Source organism: Notamacropus eugenii, chromosome 1, assembly GCF_028372415.1.
Source record: "Notamacropus eugenii isolate mMacEug1 chromosome 1, mMacEug1.pri_v2, whole genome shotgun sequence".
NCBI lineage: Eukaryota > Metazoa > Chordata > Mammalia > Diprotodontia > Macropodidae > Notamacropus > Notamacropus eugenii.
The window spans coordinates 236,317,422-236,343,644 of NC_092872.1; the positions used below are offsets into that span (position 1 = coordinate 236,317,422).

At 40.2% G+C, this 26,223-nt stretch overlaps 1 protein-coding gene across 2 annotated transcripts in view; it reads right to left on the reverse strand.

Annotated features, from left to right (window-relative positions):
- Nucleotides 1-26,223, reverse strand: part of VCL (vinculin) — a 117,579-nt gene that overhangs the window by 15,537 nt on the left and 75,819 nt on the right. For both annotated transcript variants that reach the window (XM_072628105.1, XM_072628104.1), the window contains exons 7-13: nt 19,993-20,083; nt 17,873-18,020; nt 14,788-14,941; nt 13,881-14,056; nt 6,712-6,902; nt 3,207-3,406; nt 1,105-1,233 (exon numbers count right to left, since the gene is read on the reverse strand). In XM_072628105.1, coding sequence (XP_072484206.1) covers nt 1,105-1,233; nt 3,207-3,406; nt 6,712-6,902; nt 13,881-14,056; nt 14,788-14,941; nt 17,873-18,020; nt 19,993-20,083 — 1,089 coding nt within the window. The remainder of the gene's footprint in view (nt 1-1,104; nt 1,234-3,206; nt 3,407-6,711; nt 6,903-13,880; nt 14,057-14,787; nt 14,942-17,872; nt 18,021-19,992; nt 20,084-26,223) is intronic.

Below are 26,223 nucleotides of genomic sequence, written 5' to 3' on the forward strand. Positions count from 1 at the left end.
AAACAAGAACAGTAAAAGCTCCTATTTCTCCTGAGAGGCAGTAACACAGTGGACTCTGAGCAGTCCTAAGAAACAGGTTCAGGCCTCAGCCTATTTGTTTATTAGCTGCAGACTTTGGACAATTCCCTTCTCCCTTCTGAGCTCCATTTTCCTCATCAGTGAAACAGGGATAACATCACCGTATAAGCAGCTCCACAGGACGGGAACAAAGATCAAATGGGAGATGAAACATGGAAATGGACACAGAAACTACACAAAAAGGAAACCTTTGTTGTCTGTTTGGAGGAAACAATCAGACTTATGGCTTAAAAAATCCAGTATATGTTAAATAACTGGTTTGAGCTCTACTGAATATACTTCTCTATATGAAAATGTATAAACTACTCTCCACCAAAGCAAATATGTAAAATGCTTGTCTCCTCAATCACCCATTGGCATTAGATATACAGCTAGCCTTCTCTCTCTCTCTCTCTGACACACACACACATACACACACACACTCTCTCTCTCTCTGCCCTGGACTTATTCCACAGTTCCTTCTGCTTAGACTATGACCTCTTTCTGCATTGACTTTTCATAGAATTATACAATATTAAAGCTTAAAGACCTTAAATTGTGCAGTCCAATCTCTTCATTTTATACATGATGTTTGCCCAAGGTTACACAGGCAAAGTGTCACCCAAGTATAGGACAGCAGCAGTAGTAGCAACATCACTACCACTGACAGGTCCTTCCTTGATTTTGGAAGACCGAAGTGATTTTCCAGTCATTTAAGACAAAAGAGGAAATCATGACTAAAGCAGGTAAATAAAATAAAATGTAATTAGCAAAAAACAAACCAAACTAGTGTTGCCAGATAACTCCTCCAAACCTTTCCACACCTTAGTCCCAATTTCCACTTTTGCTCATCTACTAATGCCCTTTAACATACATTTTAACCCCAATGCACCTTTTTCAAAGTATTAGATGAGAATGAGATGATCTCCACCCCTTCCCTCTCCTGAAAAACATCATTTCCCATCAGTCCTTCATTCCCCTAAGGTATGGCTCTACACAGAACTAGTACCTAACAAGAAGGACAGAAAAAGCCATAGATATACCCACCTCATCCCTGTTTGGCGCATCAGGAGGTGCAGTGGCCGCAACTGCCAACAGCTTGATGGGTGTTGTGGTATCACTAAAAACATCCGACACTTCCTGAGTCATGGCCTCTTGCATCTTTGTTTTCAGATCCTTAAAAATATATTTTTTTCCAAATGAAAATGCCCCCAGGATTACCCAACCACAAGCATGTCTGTCAAATCAATGTTCCTGTATCATTCATTCAACAATTTATTGAGAACCTAGTTACATGCAAGGAACTACAAAGGACACTTAAAAAAACATAGTTCCCAACCTCTACAAGCTTACAGGCTAATAAACGAAATACATAAGACATATCAGGTGAAACTATTTACTCTCCTGACAGCTTGGGTTGCCTTAAAAAGACCCGTTGCTTTTCTATTGGCCATATCCTTGAAGGTTAAAGAGTTGACATCAGTCTAAGTAAAGGCTGCTGGTTCCTCATAATAGCTCCAGCTACAGAATAAGTTGCTAAAGACCACAGAAATAATGAAGGATATCTAATGGGTTCTTTTCCTAATGTTATATCTGGTGTTGTTATTATTAAAGGAAACATTTTTATGTTAGATTTTCTTAGCCTAATGGAAATTGGTTACAGAAACTTATGTTTCCGTATTTACCATCTCTGAGCATAAAGACATGGATTCTTAGAGGTAAACAAAACATCCTTAACCCCTTGTAATTTAGATTCTGACTGGATCTCTCAACTGTTTTCTCCAAAGTTACCAATGACTCATTAACTGCCACATTCAATGGCCTTTAAAAAATCCAAATCCTTCTTCACCTTCCCGCAGCACATGTAAGAACCCTCCAAAACATTCTCTCCTCACTTAATTTTTGAGGTATTGCTCTCTCTCTGAGTCTCCCACCACCCTGATTGCTTCTTCTCAGTTTCCTTTGCCAGTCATCATTAATGGCCACCCTTCCCAACAATGGGTATACTCCAAGGTTATGGCCTAGATCCTCTTCTCTTCCCCCTCTACAGCCTCTATCAGTGATCTCATCAGCTCCCATGGGAGCTAACCCTTAACTCTATGGACATGACTCTCAGGTCTCTATATCCAGGACAAGGCTCTATGAGGAGTTCCAGTACCACATCACCAACTGCCTATCAGAAATTTAAAACTATATGTGTCACAAATACCTGAAGCTACATGTGCAAAAGAAAACTTACAGTAACCCTACCCTCAAACTCCTCTTTCCAACCTCCTGTTTATGTCCAGGGTACCTCCATCCTCTCAATTATCAATCCCCCAAATCTGTAAACTTGGAGTTATCTTGATTCCTCACTCACACGCTGCCCGCATCTCTCTCCAGGTCTTGCTATCCACATCCCTAGCCTCTGCCAACCTTCTCTCCACTCACATGACCACCACCCTGGTTCAAGCACTAATCACCTCTGGCTTGGACCACTACTACTACTGCAACAGCCTTCTGATTTGCCTCCGTGCTCCAGCTAAGCTGGCCCCTCTCACTGTTCCTCACATGACATGCTATTTCCCATCTCCATGCCTCTGCCCAGGGTATGTCTCATTATGGAAGGCACTCCCTGCTCATCTCTGCCTCAGAGAATCCCTCCTTCCCTTCAAAGCTCAGCTCAAGCCTCACCTCCTATAGGAAGCTTTTGCTGATCCTCCCAGTCACTAAGGCTTCTACTCTCCCATACACAAAAATTATTTTGGATTTTCCTTGTATATATTTTACATTTACTTATATGATGTTTCCCTTAATAGAATGAAAGCTCCTTGAAGGAGAAAACCATGCTGTTTTTGTTTTAGTATGCCCAGTGCCTAAGAGTGTCTGCACAGAGCAGGTGCTTAATAATTGCTTATTCACTGATTGACCCTATCATTTCCTACACTTACGGTACCTACTCCAGTACGATCTTATATTAACTTTGTAATGAATTTTCCAAATTTCTTGCCAGAGACAAGAATTTTCTGTTAGCCACAGATTTCTTTTTCTCCATGGCCATGGTCTTTTACATTAAATACTGTAAACTATAAATAATAAAATGCTGTATATAATAAGATGCTTGCTCTTTTGAATAATTAAGTCAGCAGTATATTAATTTGAAGTCTTACCTTTAAGGAATCCTGTAGCTGGGAAGCAAGAGCCCTTGCCTGTGGACTCTCTCCTTCCCCCCTTGCAGCCAGATCTGCCAGCTGGGCAGTTAGCTGGTCTACTCGGTCACATTTTGCAAGAAGATCTTGGCGATAAGGCCCCATCATAACATTGGCAAGACGATGCCCTTCTGCCACAAGTCCACGGATTGCGGCCTGACCTGGACCAAGAGAGAAAAAGAAACATAAACTTTTCTTCTTAACATAAACTTTCTTACCCTAGGTAAGTCACTTAACCTCAGTTGCCTCATGCCCCCAACCCCCCAAAAAAGAGCAGGGAGTTCAAGTGTAGCTGTAGCAAAAAAAAGTCCAAAAGTTCCTGCCTCCATAATATCTCTCGCATGTGTTTCTTTCTTTCCACTCATATAGCCCCGATCTGAACTCAGGCCTTCATAGCTTACTTGGATTATTTAAATAATACCCTACATAATCTTCCTGCTTCTAATCTGTTCTCTTCAATCCAGCCTTCAAAGAGCTGCCAAAGTAATATTCATAAGGCCCACGTGTTACCTAGTCACTCTCCTGCTCAGATTTCAGCGATTCCCCCCATTGTATCTCTGGGTAAGGCTCAAGCTCCTCAGACTGATATTTAAGGCCCTCTCCACCTGCCTTTCCAGTCTGCTTTCACTCCTGCTTTTTACCCCTTCTTTTCAGCAAATGGGAACACGTTTCCCTCTGTTCAGTATCCAATCCCACACTTCGTCACCACTGCCTCTCCGTTCACTGTCATTTCTTCTACAAGGCCTTTTCTGAGCACAACCTTCTCCCCCATGACTAATGCTCTCCCACCTCCACTCACTTTGTATCTACTTATTCGTGGTCACAGGGCATCTCTCAGGTTAGCTCTGGAGAGGAGGGGCTTTTTCTTTGCATCTCTAGTACCTTGCCTAGCACCCCAAACACTGTAGTTGTTTAATATGTGTAGGCTGAATTAAACTTCATAAAATGCTCAGATTCTCTTCTACTTTGAGGACATTCAGTGGCCTTTCCTTTCACCTGCACTCCCCCCACCTCCTTCTCCCAACAGCGTCATTGTTCTGGATGGCTTCCCTGTTCTCGTGGTTGCTTTTGTTATTTTTGCCTTTAGTTAAAAATGTTCATCTTTTAACAGTTTCATCATTATCTTATTCTAAAATTTTTTACCTAAGTTGAACTCTTAATTTGGGGGGGGGAGAGGCGCTAATCCATTTCTTCCTCTAGTCCCTTTAGGGTATTATTATAATCTCTTTTACTGTACCCTGGTTACCCCTTGAAGCCACTGGGATTGCCGGGCAGCTTCAGCCAGTCTCCCAGTACTGCCTCGTACAACCTCTGCTCTCCTTTGGTTTCATTATTTGCTATCAAGATTCTCTTTGCATTCTTGATAGCTGTAATTTTGTGACATGATAATATTATAATACATTCATGTGCTACAGATTGTTCAGCCATTCCCCAATTACTGGACACACGAGATGCTTCCACATATTTAGACAGTATGATTAATGTGGCGATAGATATATTTGTAAAGCATCTACCAATGGAATCGCTGAGTCTAAGAGTTCAAACAGTTTCACAGATCATATTCCGTACTACTTTACAAAACAATTCACAAATTTATAGCATCTCCAAAAGTATGATAGTATGCATATTGTGCTACAGTTGCAATAGTGATGAATTTTTATTATCTTTACCAATTTAAAGGATGTAAGGTGATTTCTCAGATTTATTTTATGCTTCTCGGATTACAAAACTTTTTCAGGCAGTTATTAATTATTCATGTTTATTTGTCTAAAGAACTACCTGGTTCATATCCTTTAACCACTTATATCTACTGACTAATGGTCTTGCTCTTATACATGATAATTCCTTAAGGATTTTTTAAAATTTCAGATTTTTATGAAAAATATTTATGGTTAATTTTTTTCCCAATCTTTCTTTCTATTTTATTCTGGCTGTGTTGCTTTTTATTGTGCAAAAACACTTTATTTTTATGTAAGAAAATCTTCTGTTACCAATGATTTTTTCTACTTGTTGAATAGGAAAGAAATTCTTCTCCACACCTGCAGTAAAGCTATCATCTCATTTTCTTCTTTTTAATGATTTAAAAAATATATATAGTTGGTAGTTATCATGACATCTGGCATGAGTTGTGGCTCTAATTCCAATTTTTGAAAAGGAACACATCAATAAACAACGATGGAGCCCACAAGGCTTAGCCCCAGGATGGCAGAGTCAGGAGGGTGATGACAGAGCTTTCAGGCCTTCAGCAATACAGAAACAACTGAGCTCAGCAGGAAATTAGCAAGCATAATTAAAGTAGCCTTCCCTTTCCAAGCTGCCCCACCCAAGGTGAGCTTCAGGAAAGTCATGCTCTTCCTCCACATAACGGATGCACTTTCCCCAGGTGGAAAAAAAACTGCTCAGTTGCAACTCTTTATTGTTTTGCAATCTTGGATTTATCAGATACTAGGACATAGCATTTTAGGCCTCTAATTCTACTTCTGGATTACTTATTCTGTTCCTTTGATCCATTCTGCTATTTTTTATCCAACACCAGACAGTTTTGATAATTACTCCATTATATGATCATCTTTGATGTGGCAGGGTCAGAGACCCCCATTATCCTCCTTGACAGTCCTCTCTCTTTATTCCTCCATAGAAATGCTGTCACTTGTGGGGAGGGGAGGAAGGGAGAGAATTGGGAACTCAAAGTTTTAAAAATGAATGGTGAAAATTGTTTTTACAGTAACTGGTGGGAAAAAAATACTAAATAAAAGAAAAAAACAGCATGAGAACAAAAATGTAAGCACTAAATATATAAGGAAAAGCAATAAACTGGGGGAAACCACATAGAAGAGAGAGAGTTCAGACGGGATGACGGAGGCGAACAAGAGTGCTCTCATTACTAGCTTTTTAAAGCTAATATATACCTCTAAAAACTGCAAAGGGTACAAACATGTGGCAGTGTATATTTCTACATATATAAGTGAATACTTTGGCTGGCATTTACTACATTTAGAATAATTATCTGAAACTTTTAGGAATTTCTGAGAGTTCTACTTTCTATTTTAGCATAATAATTACTGTTTTTGAGGGGGATACTGAACAGGTCCCTTAAACTTCTTACTTCAGGATACTTCTTGGAAGTACAAAGGCCTCCTCTTCATTTACCAAAATTGTACGTAAGTGGATGCTTTGCAAAGGAAAGGAGGAGCTAAACAGGTAAAAAGCAGAAGGCTCAGAACTGGGGATCCAAAATCTACAATGACCTTAAGGAGCTGAGCAGGGCTGTGATGACCTATTTGCAGCCAAGTCATTTATCCAGTTACCCAGTTCAAATGGAGCAAGAGAATAAGACTTAAGACTTGCCAAAGTCTAATGACAATGACCAAAGGTTTTCCAAAAGCCTTCTTGTACCATTTGTCTTTCCAAAGCTTTTTTTCATTTGGTACAATAGAACGTAAACAAAATCCACAAAACCCCTTACCTACACCCCTGTCATCCACTGTGGGGTTGTCAATCCACCTCTGAGCTTGCTCAATCTTGCCCTCCAGATGGACAGCCGCTTTGGCAGGTCTGCTATTGGCTACAGCCCTGTTGGTTTTAGTCTGCAGGTTCTGCAGGGCTGTGGCGATTTGTTTAGCCAAAGCCCGGGCCTCGGGAGAGTCTCCTTTCCCCCTGAAGATAAAAGAGTAGCTGTTGAAGTCATAAATTCCAGCTAAATTAAAACAATGAGCCACTATTGACCAGAGTTAAAATAATACACACATTATTGTTCCCCAAAAAGAAAAGGAGTTCACAAGAAGACAGAGAAATTCAAATCATTCTTACCTTCATTGGCATCATATAGCCCAGGATGAGCTGTTTACATGCAGCCTCAGACCATTACTTAAAGAATTACAACATAGGAATAGAAAAATTTCATAATACTGGCAGAAGTAGATAACTATTCCTGAGGCTTCACTACTAATGACTTAACTTCATTACACATAACTTAATTTCTAATCACATTTGAAAAATCTAATTCACTCTGTCGTGAAAGCTAAGTCAGCCTTAGAAAAACACAATGTCTGCAGGGGTTGTTCTCCCTCATAATGCCTTAAAAACCTGAAGGCAGAGGGCTGGCCTGGAGGTTCTGTTAAGTTCACTAAGACTTAGGATTCCATAGCTTTCTTCACTGGAAGGCTAGAAAATCTTTAAGTCACACATCTTACTCTCTGAAACCCACCAACGTGGCCCTTGAGTATTTGGTTATGTTCTCAAATCCAGCTCTCAGTGGAAAATGAATACACATTCATTCATCATAAAGGGATGGTCTACTCTACCAATATTATCTTTAAAATTTTATCAGCAGCAAACATTTAATGAACGCCCCTATATGTGAGAAACTACGCTAGGCACTTAGAGGAGATAGAAACAGGGCTTCGCCCTCAAAGGAGGTTCTAATCTAGTAGGAGACAAAGAATATAAACATGGAAGGATAAGTAACACTCTAAAGTAGAATCTGTGAAGTGCCACAAGGATGGTACATATGCTAAGGATTTCTTGAGTAAAGAAGAGGGAGAGAACACTGGGGGCTGCTGAGATCAGTTATTTGGGTTCAGCCCCAAAGAATGAGTAAGATGTCTATAACTGTAGAGAAAGGGGAAGGAGAAAGCAAAGGTCCATAAGAGAGAATGCACATGATTAGTGTCAATCTGAAGTAAGGAATTATGGGAAGGAACATTGAGAGATAAGGCTGGAAAGATAGATCATATCCCAGAGGGTAAAAAGTCTAGAATATCAGGATAAAAAACACTACACTGCGTATGACCACCCTTGCACAGCATTATGTTAGTCAAAGCTGACAAGCTAAAAAGAGATGGGATTAACACAGATTAACTTTTTTCAGTCAGGGATGGAGAAGCAACATGGCACAGTCGATGGAAGGCCTGGGTCAAGCTGCCTAAAATGTGCTGCCCTGCACTGGTGGTTTCTCACTAGAAACCTCCAACGCTGATGTGACAAACTACAGGTCAGGTCAAAATCCTTAAGGTCAACCCCACAGCTGAGTGAGGAGCACATGCATGTCCCTCTCCCCCCAGGTATAAACAGAGATATCCAAGGACTCGAGTCCATGGCAGGAATGTTCAGCTGGCCATGGTGCATATGGCTGAGGAGAGTTTGGAAGATTCACCCATCTGTATGTCAGGTGAATTTTAGTGTATGTAAGTTGAATTTTAAAGTTGAATTTCAGTGTGTATAAAGTGAATTTTTGTTATTATTTCTTAGAGTTCAGTGTCCCAGGATCCACAGCCATAATAATCTCCTGTTCCCAGATACTAGACATGAGTTCCTAAAATTATGGTTCAAAATATCTCCACCACACTTCCGCAGCATTATATATTGATAAATAATACAAACATCCACTGCAGCTGTGCAATGAGATACAGGGATAAGGTGATGTAAACTATCACTGGCAATATGCCTTCTTTGTTTGTTGGCCTATAAAACAGGTGGTCACCGGTCAGTGAATGAAGAACCTTTGGGCTGAATGCACAAAACGCTGAGTGTGCCTTGATCAGCCCCCATCAAGGCTTGGAAGAATCTGTGTTTGCTTCAACGGGCTCCCGCTGAGGCTGGAGGGGATTCTGGGAAAGCACAACTTGCGCCTATCTCCATTGACCCCAGTGAAATGTAGGGGTCACCAGTCCCTGGAAGAAGGGTGATTAGGAAATGCTATAAGAGTCTGTGCTGTCATTATCAGCAATCCTCTTCTGAGAAAAACTAGACTAGAAAGAAATTAAGATTATTAACCCCTTCTTAGTGTCTTTCTTGTCTGACCAGATGACGAGCGAACCTTTGGTAGCAGCCCTCAAGTGTTTATCTGTCTTACACCATCCCACAGGGCACAACAGGTCTGTATGTAAGGAGCTGAGTAAATTGTTTTCACCTTATTGTACTAATTGAAAACAAACCCACTTTGCCCAGCATTCCGGCACCACTTGTCTTTTCCAAGCTCATTACAGCTGTGACATCCTCCCATGCTCCCAGGCAGCTCTTTCCAAGCCTGCTTTTCTCTCCTCTGCCCCAGGATGCTCATTACTGGGAAAACCTTACCATCCTGCATTCAGCACCCTCTGACCCTCTGATTGAAAAATGGAGCCAGGAATGCTAACTCCACTTAAAGAGGGAGTGGAGCTCATTTCTCATCTGGCTGTTCAACTTGGATTCCACAGCAGGCCCCTTCATCAAAGCCTTGCCCCTCTTCTCAGCTTTCTTTTGTGGGTTGTCTTTCCCCATTAGATTGTAAGCCCCTCGACGGCAGGGCCTATCTTCCTCGTGGTACACAGCAGGGGTACTGACTATTTATTGACTACTGACTTCACCTCCACTGCTCCCATAGTAGATGCCCTGCACATTCAGGGTACTTCAGGTAAATACAAATAGCTTCTCAATGTGGAAGCAGCAGGGACACCTGAGGTAACCAAATAGGGAAGGGTGCAAGAAATGAATTTAATGCTAAAGAAAAATGGGGAAGAAGAAAGAGCAGGACCTCTTTTCTAGACAGTCATAAAGAGATTCATGGGAGACATGGTCCTTCAAGGGAGGAAACAGATGCTGAAGCTGTTACAAGAGACATCACCCGGGAAACAAAGCTTGAGATTTTCTTACTGAAGACACAGCATGGTGAGGAAGAAGAGGCTGATGCTGCTTACATCTGGCCAATAGGAGCATCCATACAACTTGTGTTCTTCTCATGATGCTGAGAAAAGAGATAATCTACTGCAAAGATGCGAGACTTAAAGTCAGGAAGACCTTGGTTTGAATTCTGCCTCTGACACAAATACCTTTATCCTCTATGTATTAAAGGAGACAACTTACATAAGATTTTGGGCAGAATTTGAAGCACCATATTAATTTCAGCTCTTTTTAAAAGCAAATGATCCATGAGCAATAACCAGACAATGTTTAAAACAATTTTGACCTATTATGACACGTAGGAATTACACAAATGCAACCACAAAATGCTCTTCACAGACATGCAGCCCTAAATAGCTGGAGAAATACTGTTGCTCGTAGTGAAGCCATGCTAACACAGGCAGCATTTGTATATCTCATCAAGGTTTGCAAAGCCTCTACCTATGCTATCTTATTTGATTGTCACAACAGATCCTGTGAGATGGGTGCTAATATCTTCTTCTTATAGATAAGAAAATAGAGGCTGAGAGAGGTTAAGTCACTTGCAAGGCTCACACAACCACTACATCAGAATTTGAACTCAGGTCTTCCTGACTCAAAGTCCAGTGCTCTTTCCACTAGACCACCTAGCTGCCTAGCTTTGCCTCCCTTTGCCCTTCTGCCAAGTGGAGATAACCAGGTCTTACCTTCCTCATGAAATTATTATGCCAACTAGCTGCATAAAAACAGCATCACCACCTAAATTTATGATTAGTGCCATGCCAATCAAGCTACAAAAAGACTGCTTTTTGGAGCTAGAAAAATCAATAATGAAATTCATGTAGAAAAAACAAAAGGTCAAAAATCTCAAGGGAAACAACACACAACAGGACAAATGAACATAGCTACACAGGGTTCAATAAGCCCAAAGATGCCGAACTATGGAACAAGAACTCACTGATAAACAAAAACTGCCAAGAAAGCCAGTGAGCAATCTAGCAGAAATCAGGTACAGACCAAGAGCTCACATCACGTCCCAAGCTCCAAACAGATATGAAGAGTGACATAAAGACATAGACATAGACATAAAGAGTGACATCATAAACAACTTGAAGGAATAAGTAAATTACCTTTCAGATCAATGGGTAGGGAAAGAGCTGAAGATGAAACAAGGCACAGAGGAGATCATGGAAGAAAACATGGACAATTTTGATTCCAATAAAACTTAAAAAGTTTTTATGCAAACAAAACAAGATTCAAAGGGAAACAGTTAACAAGGGAAAAATATCTTTGCAGAAAGTTTCTCTGAGAAAGGTCTAGTATCCTAAATATATAAGGAACCAACTCAAATGTGTCAGAACAAGAGCTATTCCCCAACAGATAAACAGTCAAACGTTATGAAAAGGTAGTTCTCAAAGGAAGAAATTCAAGCTTTCAACAAATATATTAAAACAATGCTCCAAATCATTTTAGAAATAATTAGAAAGGTGTGCATTAAAGCAACTCTGAGGGTCCACCCTACACCAATCAGATTATCAATGATAATTTTTTAAGGGGGGGGGGGGGGGGGGCGGAACCAAGATGGCAGAGTAGAAAGATGCATATCCTCTAGTGTTTCCCCCACAGCCCACAAAATACCCATAAAAAAAAAAAATGACTCAACAAATTCTAGAGCAGCAGAAGTCACAGAACAACAGAATGAAAGAGGTTTCCAGCCAAAGGTAACCTGGAAGGCCTACAGGAAAGGTCTGTCTCATAGGACACTGAACAGAGAGGAGCCCAACCCTGGCCACACAGCACGGGCAGGAACAGGACCTGAACAGACGTCTGGGGCAGAATTCCCAGCAGGGAGGGTCCCAGATCCCTTAATCCACAATCCACAAAGAAAGCTCCAAAGGTCAGTGTGGGAGGACTTTCCCAGCTGGGTGAGAGGTGAGGAGGGTCCCCCCAGCACTGGCCCCAGGCAGCTACAGTGGCCACAAAAGCAGCCTGGGTCCATTGTCCAGGCAGCTCAGCTTAAAGTCTCTGGGGGAATTGAGCAGCTGATCTGAATCTCAGCCTTGAGCAGGGTACTGGGGGGAGAAGGAGCACTAGGACCCTCCTCTTGACAAAGAATTCAGATATCAAGTAACTGGCTGGGAAAATGCCCAAAAAAGGGAAAAAAAATAAGACCATAGAAGATTACTTTCTTGGTGAACAGGTGTCTCCTTCTATCCTTTCAGATGAGGAACAAGGCATACTGTCAGAGGAAGTCAAGGCTTCAGCCTCCAGTACCTCCAAAATGAGTATGAAATGGGCTCAGGCCATAGAAGAGCTTGAAAAGTGAGCCAGCAGCTTGCAAAAGGAGAACCAAAAAAATGCTGATGTAAAAAGCAAAATTATAATTGTTGAAGGGGCCACAGGAAAACAGGCACACCAATGCACTACTGGTGGAGTTGTAAATTCATCCAGACATTCTGAAAGTAATTTAGACTAGGCCCCAAAATACTGAACTGTGCACACCCTTTGGGTGACCCAGCTACATCACTAGGCCTATACACCAAAGACCTCAAAGGAAGAAGAAACAGACTCATTTGAATAAAAAACATTTATCAGCTTTTTCAGTAGTACCAAAGAACTGGAAACAAAGGGAGTGCCCATCTATTAAGGAATAGCTAGAGAAATTATCACCTATGAATATAATGGAATATTTTTGAGTCGTAAGAAATGATGAAAAGTATAGTTTCGGAGAAAACGTGGACTGATGTAGAATGAAGTGAGAAGAACCAGGTGAATAATTCATACAAAAACAACATTATAGAGACAAATAACTTTGAAAGACTCTGTTCAAAGCAAAGACCAACTACCACTCCAGAGGGCTATTTATAAAGCATGTTACCAGTCCCTTGATAAGACTGGCTGGTAATGGATTTAAGAGACAGAATAACACATACCCTATTGGACACAGTCAATGTGGCAAACCATTTGCTTAACTATGCATATTTCTTATAAGGGCTTTTTCATTTTATTTCCTTAACTGGAGGGAGGGAGAGGGAATAGGGAAGAAAAGATAAGGATAGGATAACCAAAAACAAGAGGGAAAAAACCAGAGAAAATAAGGAAAATGGGACTGATGAGGTATCTTTTTTTTTTTTTAAATGAATAGAAGAGAAGGTAGAACTAAGTACAGAGAGAAGAGCTTTGAAAGCTACAGGCTGAATTTATTAGAATTAAAAAGAACAGCAAGAACAGACAGTAGAGATCTGCAGGTTCATATAGAAATGCTTTCTGTTCTACTAGGAATATGTAAATACCCATTTTATCTGATGCTTCTTAAGGTCAGTCAAAAAATGAATTATATAAAAGAGAACTTGCATAGGAATCAGATGTCCTGGGTTCTAGATACGAGTTATGGTACAATTCTGCAACTAACTTAATGGTGACCCCAGGATGGTTACTTAATCTTGTTGTAATTTGGTTTGGCCATTCACAAAATGGGAGTATTATCTGGGGTCAGGGATCTTCGAGGCCTTCAAGTCCATCCTTTCATTTTACAGATGAGAAAACTGAGGCTCAGAGAAGATAAGTGACTTCTGCAAGGTCACAAAGTCAATCAGAGTCCGAGTTGGGACAAAAGCCCGGGTCTTCCTAAGTCTCAATACATCACTCTACTTCTTAGATTGTACTGCCTCAGGAGAAAGAGAGCAGTTTGATCACTGCACAGAACTCCTGAGAGGATCAAACGAAATAAGGCTGTTGCTACCCTCAAAGTTAATGCACATGGTCTTTATTTGTCAAATGGTAAATAACGGAAGGGTAGAGTTGCATGCATTCACAACCACTTTTCTAAGGTGTTTTGCTTAATCGTTTATAGGATCTCGGGATATCTGAACATAATTTTGTTTTGTTAATTGAATAATTGGTTTTGTTTGGGGGAAATTACTTAGTTTTGAAAAAGCTTGTACACACGTATTATTAAATGCTAAATTCTGCCTCGGATGAAAAATCATTACTTACTGTCTCCGTAGATCTGACAACTTAGAAGTCAAAGCAGAGATTTCTCCAAGGGAACGCAAAATGTCATCTCTTTCCTTAGGATCATCACACAATTCTGCAATTTTCCGAGCTTCAGCCAAAGCACCTCGAATCTGTTCTTCTCCTTCAGGGCCCCCATTTGGATCTGCAAGCCAATTCTTCACATAAAGAAATGGCAAAAAAAAAAACAAAAAACCCAACAAACGAATAAATGAATGATGTTGACAGTGAATTACTTAATAAATCCTAAGAACTAACTACTATACCTTGTTAATAGTGTCTAGCAAAGGTACTAGACCTATTTCCATACAACTACAAGCATGGTCATTTTTTTAAAAGACTGACCTGTTTTTACAATATTACAAGAGTACTTTGCTAAGAGTCAGTTAATCTCTCCTGTTTTTTAAGAAAAAAAATAGAACCATTTCTCTTCAGAGAAAACAAGAGTATTTTCACAGGAGGGTAACAGGACTTTGGGTCAGTCGAGCCTGTTTATTTTACATCTGCTTGCCCCTGCTAAGTGCTTCTTTAAAAATCACTTACTCTGAACAAATACAGCTACAGGTCCTGGAATGAAAGATTATATGTCCGCTCTATTCAACATCAAAACTATATTCTTTCTGTACCCATTACAGTGCTTGATATCAACTGTTCAAAATAAAGATCCTGATTCTAAAATATCACAGCATTAGTCTAAAGCTGTGTGATTTAAAAAGTTAACCTTCAGAAGCTAAGAATCGGTTACTGGACAAGAACACACCCTCCCAGTCGTGACTGACAACAAGATATATCAACATCTCCTGTCTTCGAGGAAAAGAAAAAGGACAACTTGGGACATTCACTGAATGCATCTCTGCCCCCCACCCCTACCCCAAAGTAATAATGATACCTGGGCAGCATCAATCTTCTTTGCGATACTTTGTTTTGAATTGGTCATGGCCTCCAGTTTTCGTGCTGCATTCTCCACCTTTGCCGTGAGCATATCTAGACCCTGAGACACCTGCTGGGCTTTCTGCATGGCCATGGGTGTGGCTCCTTGTCCTCTATTCAAGAGAGAGAGAGATAAACTGTTACTGTGACCCTGCAAATACGCAGCCGCAAAATGTTCCACTCAACAGAAAAGCACAAGTCATTTTTGTTCATGTACTTGTATCCTTTCCCTTCTTCAACAAATCTGGAAGAGCACATAGGCATAAACAAAGCAGGGCATCTGTTTTCTCTGCTGCTTTTAAGAATACATCATTAGCTCAGTGGAGAGGCAAAGCCACTAGGAAAACCAGGGCTACAAAAGGAAGCACTCAAAAAACCCTGAAACATTAGGAAATAATTTCTCTTGGCAATTACTACGCAATCCATCTACAAGGAAAACTGTGTTCCCAATGATACTGGCCTTTGTTACCATCGTGGCACACTCTAGAAAAATGTCTCCCTTCAAACATTATTAGCAAGTACACATTTCTAGAGGACCTCAATTTCCTGATACATGGAGTAGTCAATAGTTTCATTTGAAAATCTCCATTTTCGGCTTCTCTATGACCTACTCATGCCAAGCAAGCCCAGTCAGCAGATACGTGGTGAAAGAAAACCGAGCATGTCTGTGGTAAACTGAGGACAACATTAAATAGATTTTAGGTTATTCCACTAAGATAGCTGCCTTCTAAAGAATCCATTATCTCACCTATATTTTCCGATAGCCCAATGGTGCTACTGCCATGAGAACTCTCATTTACCATTAGATAAAACAATGAAAGTGTCAAAGGGCCTCGCACTCCTTTCACTGAATTCCTTTTCAACAAGACCAGGATAAAGAACAGGCAAGCTTAGCAGGTCAAGGGAATTTTTCAAGTCAGTAGAACTACCATCCTGCTTCAAATCTTTGATTAGTCTAGTCCCATCTTCTCCAACAGAATAGATTTCACTTGACAATTAGGAATCTGTCATTCACAAATTGATTTCTTTCTATATTCCATTGCATCAGTTCCTGAGTAGTGTGTTCTAAAAATGTATTATCTACTACGTAAAACAGTACATTGTTTCATTCAAACCTTGAGGACATATAAAGTTAGTTCTGCTTTTCCAGGATTTGGGAAATGGTCTTAAGAATTTAAACTCCAATCTTTCAAATCAATCTTCTTAAGCTTTCATCTTTCCCAATTAAGGAACCTGAATATTTTCAGTTTTTCCTCCTATGACAGTTAGATCACTTAATATTCTTAGTCTCTCTCTTTTTATGGAGAAAGAGCAAAACACACACTTAACCACAAAAAGGCATCTTTGAGAACTCCACATCAAAATCTTTTGGGGAGATAAAAGGTCTGCGGAGACAGGATATTAGCAAGAGGAAAGAAAGGGGCGCCCACAATTCTGTCAAACTCCTTAGCACTTCTAAGGACTGAAAAAGAACTTACTTGTAAACTTTCTATAAAGTTCCATTTATATCGATGACACAAAAGTCATTTTTTTTTAAAAAGGCTTGCTAAGATTTTCAGGTTACATTTATGCTCCATGTCCTTTATTCCTGCTAAGGTACAGAACAAGTGGTTCTATTGTGTAAATGACGTAAACAACGTCTTGTGACAACTAGATTTCCAATTACATATAATACCTAGGATGGTTCCTAGGCTCTGTTGGGGACATTCTACATTGCCTTTCAGGACATTCTGATAACAAAATTAGTGTTTAAACTTGCCCTACACTACAGCTTCACTCCAGGCTATTGACTGATGGATGAAACTGTCTTAGAAGAAGAATCTTTCAAAAAAAAAAATCCCAATGGTTTTCTAAGGCAAAATACCTTCCACACTCAGAGGGAGAATTATGGAATTCATTCGCAGAATGTAGCAGATCATGTGTGTGTGTGTTTGTGTATTGTGTTTTGATTTGTTATATGATTTCTTCCATTTATTGTAGTTCGTCTACATAGCATGACTATAGTGAAAACGTATTCAATAGGAAAGTATATGTAGATCCTATATAGAATTGCATGCTGTCTTGGAGAGGGAGGGGGGTGTGGGGGGGGTTAAAATCTAAATTTCATGGTAGTGATTGTAGAACATTAAAAAAATAAATAAAAGAAAATTTAAAAAAAAAGAAAAGAAAAAAAAACAAGAAGAATCTTTCTGTACTTCAGTACCTATACACTCCCTTGGACGTGCTCCAAAACAGAACTGCTTTACAGTTCTGAATTTGTTCTTGAAAAAACAGGGCTATATCCAGGTGTGTATACACACACACACACACACACACACACACACACACACACACACACACATATTTTATATTATATATTTTTCCTTGAATGCCAAGAGTGTGGAGTAAAACCAAAAGGGACAGTTACACAGCCAAAAGAAAGCTGACACAAGGTGTAGTCCAGAAAAGTGTTTGAAAACTGATGAATCAGAAAATGCCAGCCAGTAACCAGGACATTGACTTAGAAAGAAATTACCAGGAAAATAATTCTAACATCATTTCTCTTCATGGTCCCTTTCCTTCTTCCTAACGGGGGACTCAAGATCCCCATTCCCTGGCTTTTGCAGTTTTTCCTTTTTACAAAAGTTCTTCTAAATCTACATCCAGAAGCTTAAAAAGTACCAACAAATGACAATTCAAGATTTATTTCAAGGTGAAGAAGTCAGAGCTGTGCATCAACTTCATTATGGAACATTTATAGGCTAAGAAACTTTTTTTTAAGCAAGAAGCTCAGCTGCAATCATGTTAACTTTAACGGTGTATAAACTCTATTACAACTGTTTTCTGAAACCTTTTAACTTTACCATGGAACAAGTCTACACTCTATAGAGGGCCAGTATAGTTCAGTGTAAGAGCAAACGTGTTATCTGGCCTATGGAAAGTTATCTTTCTCTAGTAACCTTACTGAAATCCGCTTTACTTCTAATAATGCTGAAAATAAGTAAGCCAAAACTTCTTACTGGCCTACTCAATGAAGTTGCTCATTGAAACCAGATGCGGTTTACCTGGCTCGATGCTCAGCCACTTGGTCAGTCATCTGTCCTAACATTTTGCAGGTTCCCAGGATCTCCCTGCGTTCTTTCCCAGCACAGAGCTCACCAACTTTTCCAGCTTCATCCAAGATCTGCCTGATCGCTTGCTCCCCAACATCTCCTATGGACAATTACAAGATATACAATATTTACATGCTGATGTCATGAGTCATTTCATTCGCTGAGAGACGAAATGTTTGTTGTTACATTTTTAAACACTGGAACTAGAGAAAGAGGGCAATCAATCCAATAGCTAGCAGTCAAATGATGTCCCTGCAACCACAGAGATTCCTGCAAGAAGTTCTTAGAACCAAAACTTAGAACTTGGAGATATAAAGAAGTCTGTGCTACGACTATGGCTGATAAGACCAGAGTGACTGTTTAAGGATATTTAGGAACACCAATCTCCTTTATATAATATTGATTTAAGGAATCCATGAAGCCCAGCTCAACAGCTGATTCGGTCCCTACCTTTATAGAAAATTCAACCAGCTCTTCCCAATTCTCACCAACATCGACTACTCAGCTTAAGGACTCTATTGACGTATTTGGAATCTTACTTTAGTCTCACCACAGGAAACCAAAATCATTGCCCCCCTGTTCAGGGAACCAGCAAATGTGAAAAGCCCTACTCTACCTTTCTATAGTTCTTTCTATGTCTGAGAGGTAGAATAGGGAAAAAAGGAGGAGTTACCTGGGAGAACAGGATAGAAAACCTAATGGGATTTCAACATTTTGTTTGAAGTAGAATTAAGTCTCATCTATCTTGAATCATCAGGCAATCAAATGCTCTGAATAAATTAATCCCCCAGACAACTGAAGCAACAGAAGTGTTTTCTGGAACATTTTCTAGAGCACACATTTCCCTGCCTCAGTAAACAGAATAGACTGAATATTTTCTTGATGACTCCATACCAACATTATAAATACCAATTACTTTACTGAACTATGTTCTAATACAGTGATGCCCACGGAGGCTCTCTGGGTCAGTAGGGCACTTTACTCCTATATCAGAAAGTGCCACCGTGCTGGACTTTCCTAGCTGGTGTATCTCCTGTTTCCTCGCTCAATGTCTACCATCCCTTTTTGCTGCTATCAGGGCATTTGCTTCTAATACTCCCTTCATTCTCTTATTTGGCCAACCGTCCAGGAAGACTAAAAGTTGCTGAGAATAAGATTATCAAATCAGTAACCTTAATTTTAAATACAATACAGACTCACAATCAAGAGACTCAGGCATAAAACTGGCTTGATTTCCTTCCTATGGTGGGGCTTACATGGACTAATTCTCTCTCTGAGTCAGACAGGCAAAGGGAGACTGCAAAACGGATAAAACTGGTCTCAGGTGAATGGAAGACATCATGCATGACAGAGGAGAGAATCCTGGGTTTAGAAGAAAGAAGTCTCAGCTCCGTACACAGCTAGACCCCTCGTCAGCTGTGTTCACCTCTGTGGACCATGGCTTTGTCATGGACAAATTAATATGTGTTCTCTAGCCCATGCTAACTCTGGCAGCCTATGAGACTGTGTTTTAGATGATGAGGATCATTTGTGTGACAATCAGATTAGGCCTACCAAACTGGCCAGACTTAAGAGCGCGGGCCTAGTTAGAAGCCATACCCACTCCTGGAGGACCACTGGCTGCTGTGTAATAGAACTTTCAGACCCAGCTACTCTTGAAGACACTCTACTATGGAGTACTGTATCTAGAATAGCTAGCACTTAGAGGTGGCACTTCAAGATTTACAAAGCACTATCTAATTATCTAATTTGATCTTCACAACAACACTGGGAAGTAGGTCCTATTCTTATCCCACTTGAAGTTGAGGAAACTGAGAGTGAGAGAGGTCCAGTGACTTGCCCAGGATCACCCAGCTATTAAGTGTCTGAGACAGGATTTGAACTCAGGTCTTTCCTAACTCCAGGCTGGGAGCTCTATCTACTGCACTACCTATTAGCCTAGGTATTATAGAGCAGCTAACATCTACATGAATGGGAGGAGTTCTCCTCTATTTGGGCTGAACGTACAAACATTAGGATTCATTTTTTAACCCAGGACAATCAAAGCTACAAAAGTACAACGGAAGTCTTACCTGGCGAGGCAGAGGGATCACGGAGCCAACCTTTAGCCTGGTTCAGTTTAGAATCGATGGAGGCCAAGGCTCTCTTCATGGCTTCAGTGTCCTTGGAAGAGAAATTCCTAGTGATTTTCTTGCCAAAGTTGTGCTGATATAATACAAAGTAGACAGACGCAGCAGTAACATAACATAGCAAGGAGACTCCTGCATTAGCTTTATTTTTTAGGGATACTGCTCACACAACAACTCTTACTTCAGTTCTCAAAATGCAGCATACTTTGCATGCAAATCTTCTGTTAATTACATTCAAGTACTTATTGTCCCTTAAAATGCTAAAATCCCTGGAGCCAAAAGATTTTTCATTTCTATGTCAAAAAGAGAACCTGCTAACACAATCCTCATTAACAGGCTTTCTGCCCAACAACATTCATGTGGCACAATGCTGGTGGTGGAAGCCCTTCTCATCACAGGGAAAATCATTAGTATGTTGGGCCACAGACGCTATTCTATTACATCTTGCCTTTGAAAACACATTAAAAACTGATGACAATCCTTCACTGGGCTTCAATAAAACCACAAGAACTCTGGATGAATGGTTCCTAAAAGTTAAAAGTATTAATTTCACAGTGTATTTAGAATTCTACAAAAGAAAATGCTGAACTATAGTGGAAAGTTAGTGTAGAATGTAAGAGAAAGGGTATTTAAGATCCAAATTTTTTACACTCTCTCCCTTTTTCCTCATCCCCTAATCCCATCTACCACTAGTTCCTCACTCTTAACCCCTAGAATGGGAAAGGATCAAATAGGTTGCAATTTATCACTCACAACCAGAACTCTCAACAAGTAACATGAGCATCACTTATAGAGCAGGATGGGGCAGTGGGCAGAGTGCTAGTCCAATTCAGCATCACTGACTAGCCATGTGACCTTGCCTCAGTTTCTTCATCTATTAAATGGGGACAAGAGTAGCGCCAACCTCCCAGGGTTGTTGTGCAGATCAAATGAGATAATAATTGTAAAGTGCTGAGCTTGGTGAATGCTAGATGAAAGCTAATATTACTATTGATATCAGTGACACTCAGACACTCAGGAAGGGTCTGAAGAAGCTCCTGGTCCAGCGGACTAGGCGCTAAAATCTACATGAATGGAAGGAGTATCCACACAGACATGATCAGAGATTCCTAAAGTACTGAAGCAAATTCTCCATTTCTGTGGGGAATCTTGGGCTGAATGTAGAAATATTTGACATTTTTTTTTACCAATAATAATAATAATATAAAAACACCAACAACTTCATCATTCAGGCTACTTTATAAGAATGTTGCCAAATCACTTCTAATGCAATCCTTGGGATCTCTCAAAGCATTGTTCCTCATTTAAAATCTACCTTCTTTTCTGCTGGAGGTGGAGGTCTGCCTACTGTAGCTCCCTCAGAACAGCCAATGAGTCTTTGCCACTCCACAAAATGTGAAACATCCTTCCCGTTCCCTGTCCTTTCCCAGGATCTTACCACACGGGGGCACTGCCCAGCCGAGGCCACAGGAACCTGTGTGAGTCAGGCAGGAGCCGACGCTGCCCATGTCCATTAGGCACAGGGAACCAACACTTCCCTATTCTCAAGTCTGCTATCCCCACGCAGTGCCCTCCTCCTACACTGGACAATAAAGGGGGACCACTTTCTCCTCCCTGTAATCATCCATAGTAAAGTCTCACTCCCTAAGTCCCAGAGGAAAAACAGTCTCAGCTGGTGATAATAAAAGTGAATTAAACAATTTTTAAAGCACCCATTACTCTAAGAACCTACCTTATTCAAACCAATACCATCAGGCAGAGGTCTGAGGCTAACTAGAGATCTACTTCACAGACTAATTAGTAATTACTACATTACTGGGAAATAAATAGATGACAGTGAGCACTTTAGACGTTGTTTTATTAAGTAATTTAAATATCACTCTTCTAATCTTGTTTATACTATGCACTTAGGAGTCAGGAGGACCTGAGTTCAAATCTCACCTCAGACACTTGACACTCACTAGCTGTGTGACCTTGGGCAAGTCACTTAACCCCAACTGCCTCATCCTGGGTCATCTCCAGTCATCCTGAGGAATATCTGGTCACTGGATTCAGATGGCTCTGGAGGAGAAGTGAGGCTGGTGATCTGCACAGCCCTCCCTCACTCAAAACAAAGTCAAGTGCAAGTCACGTCATTATTTCTCTGATGGCATGGTCTTCTTTGGCAACAAAGGACTAACACACAATACTATGCACTTACACAGCAGGCCTTCTCCTTCATTCCTAGTAAAAAGGTAAATTATTTCTCAATTCTGTTATAAATTCTGGTCCTAATGAAGACCTGTGGGGGTGATAAAAGCTGCTGTGAAGGCCCTTTCCAGCTTGAGAAGGCAGCTGGACAGTGAAAAGAGCACAGTTTAACTGAAAGAGAGAAGGCCTAGGCCTGGGGTCTGCCATTAATTTACCATGTGGTCTGGGGAGTACTCATTAATCTCTAAGAGCACTGGCCTTAGTTTCTTCATCATAAAAAAGAGGGTTGGCTTAAACCATCTCTAAATGTCCTTGGCAGCTAGGTGGCTCAGGAGATAACACACTGGACCTGGAGTGAAGAAGACCTGAGTTCAAATCTTGCCTTGGACACTCATAAGAGCTGTATGACCCTGGGCAAATCACTTCACCTCTGTTTGCCTTAATCCACTGGAGAAGGAAATACCAAACCATTCTAGTACCTTTGCCAAGAAAACTCCAGAGACAGTGTTGGCTTGCTGTGGTCCACAGTCATGAAAAGTCTGACAACTGAACAACAAAAGTTTTTTCCAGCTCAAACATTCAACTGTTCCAACTTTATTAAAGGCTGATATAACCAAGTCAAGAAAAGAATTGATAATAAAGGTCCCTTTAAAACAGTTTATCTGGTTTTCAAAGTGACTTCCTTATAGCAGTCCAGTGAGGTAGATAATGAAATAAAGCAAAAAATGAAAACTAAAAATAAGAATCATATTCATTTTTCAGACGAGGAAACTGGAGGCTCAGAGAACATTAATGATTTGTCTCCAGCTCCCAATCATGGAAGGGCTGAGATCTGAAGCAAAGTCTCCTGCCTCCAACTGCTTTGTTCTTTCTACACCAACAAACAGCTTCACAGTCATTCATCTGGAAACCATTCTCCCTGGAGGATAGGAGTTCTACAAATGTAAAAATATACTTGTTCACTAAAAAAACCTTATGTATTCAGTAAGAAACCTTTGGATATCTAAATGTATTTCAGGAGCCTGAAGCCACATTTTAAAAATTAAGTAAATTATTTAGTGCCCAGCCTCATATTGTATCCTATACAACATTATATACTATATTGAAGGGTTCCAGGCCATCAGGACTTAGAAGTCTGCATACTTTTAGGAATAAAGGGCAGGGGATTCTTGGGGTTTATACTGATTTTGTATAAGAGCTAAGAATAAATTTCTACTGGGCTGATTTCAGCTTCCATCACATACCTACGTAAGAACATGAATTATTCACCTCTACATGTCAAATTTTCATCACTTGATCATCAATGACCTAGAGAGATGACAGCTTTCTGAATCCACTGCCTTAAAAAAACAAAAAAACAACTGAACCCTAAAGGAACAACTAAAGATCTATTCAGAGCCCTAACAAAACCTTTCATTTTTCTCCCTAATAAAGTAGAATATGAATGTGTTAGGAGGAAGGAAAGAACGTTGTACTCATGAAATGAGTAATTTACAACTGAGTGGGAGAGATGGCAGCATCAAGATGTTCAAATTAAGCGGCTTGTTTTTCCTTCCATAAATGTGGCAAATTTGGAAGAAGATTACTTTGAAACTGAGAATTTCACTTCGTTAACAAATCTTCCAAAGGGGCAGATGTCTGGAGATTAAACGCAGTTTTTACCATCACCACTTGAAATAAACAAACTTTCAAAAGTTGATTTCTATGAAAAATAAAAGTATCTACTGGTGTTTTAATCTCCCAAGAATCCCAGGTTCCATTTATGGCATGACAATTGTTACAGAAGCATTGTATATAGTAGAGTTATATTTAGATATAAGATAAAAATTCAGATACAAAGGAAGAAAAGCAGTGTTAGAAGAGGACAATTATTCTATGCTCTCAAGAAGGTGGATCTCTAATTATATAAGGTAAAAAGCTACACCTCCATCCAATTACCTTCCATATACACCCTTCAGCTTCCTGTCAGTGCCTTCTCAAAAGAAGAATGAAATAAGAGGGAAATGCAGAATCCTTTCAGCTGGCTTTTCCTCCCTTTACCAACAATTTCTCATATGAACATATAAGATGTACTAAAAAAGGAAAGCCTGTGTTGATTTGGCATTGTTCCCACTTGGCAAAAAGCGGATGACATAAAGACATCCTCTAAAATACCTTTCCAGTAACAATGAACCTCACTTTTCAGCCACAGCACATTTTTAAATAGAAATGGCTTCACCCCAAAATAACCAACAAGGACTGAGCACAGAGACAGCATCAGGATCCCCAAGGCACTTGACAATTTGACAAACGGCAAAAGGAGAACTCCCTGTTGACACTCTACCTCCCCACGCCACCTATCACCACTCATCCTGGCCCTGGACCCACACCTCCCATCCAGCCGTACTCTAAAAAACAGAGACTTGTTGGAAAGAATATTCTTATGCTAGAAGGAACTCTTTTAATAGTCAACATGTAAATGATAGGACCATACAATTAGATGTTCAGAGTGCATTCAGGTCTTGGGGGAAAAGCCAATTTCTCTAACATCTGAACTGTTTCTCTTCTTTTAGTGATAAAATACAACAAATAAATGGAATGAATGGTTAACCCAAATTCCTAGTGGCAAATCTCACATACTGGTGCTCCTAACGAAAAATACTAAAGAAATCTATACACTTCTCTGTTTGGAGGGTGGTATGTAAAATTTGGCCCTCGGATCTTTAATTTGCAACAAGGATAAGTATTCTAGTGATGCAGCTTGTAGCTGATATTTCTACTTTTGGTAACATGTAGCGAAGTCTGGCAAGACCACTAGCTTTGTCACCACTCCTGGCCAGTATCAATCCTAGTGCATGATAAAGTACTACAGCAGCGGATTCCACATAACAACACCAAAAGCCTCAACAGACGGGCCCGTGTGGTGTGAGCACTGCCGGTCACAGAGTACCTGCTTCTTCTCTCCTCCCACGTCCTCACTACTCATAACAAGAGTTAAACTGATCACAAAAGACTCGCAGCACTCAGTGGATTCCTTATGAATACAAGAGAGGTCGGCACAGAAAACTTTCAAAGAGCCGGATTCGACTGGAATTCCTTCCAACCATTTTACTAACTATAGTGGTTCAACAAGAACCTATCAGTCAACAAGGCTAGAATTTCTCATGGGAAATCATTTGAAAATTCTTAGCATTTTCACTGAAATTCACAGTCAAAGGCACAATGACCAACCTTATTAAAGTCTCCTTAAAAAAAATGGGTTCATTAGGCAAGACATACTTTTACCCCCAATAATTTTTTCCACTTTCTGGAGGAACCATCAGTGTCCAGGAGAAGCCTGCATTAATGAAGAAGCGGCAACACGTGTGACAAGAGAAGGTGAATTACTTTTGCTTTCGAGGGAAAGAATAAGAGATCCCAAATGTACTAAATGTACATTTACTATTTACCATTTTCCATTTAAATGAACTACATCAAGGTGAAAAATGCTGCTAAAAATGCCTATAAACTATTCTTTTCTATGATGACATCAGTGAATCAGATCAATTGGTCTAATTCACTTTTCATCTTTCCACACTGCAGTTCTCTGAGTAATTTCACTGGTTCCTTCCACATCAGCACAAGGTCAGACAGTCACCATACAGGAACAATGCCTTATTCCTTTCTACTACTACTTGACAAAAGGAAAGCTAGAGACTGAAAGGTCTGCTCCATATCTGCTACCTGCAAGAAACAAAGATGAGTTAACGATGAGGGATAGAGCTTGAAAACACCAAGGGTGGTTACACTCCTCCAAAGCTCAATTAAAGTTTGGAAACATCCATCCTTTCTTTGCTATTACTGCAATTACTATTAAGCTTGGAAGCCTGGGGTTAAAATGAAGACAGAGCTTTATATGCCCATCTGACATAACCAGTTTTATTCTTCAAAACATAAATTCATTAAGTCTCCACAACTACTTCAGTGTGGACAACTCTGAGTATAGGGCTTTCATCCGGCAACGTC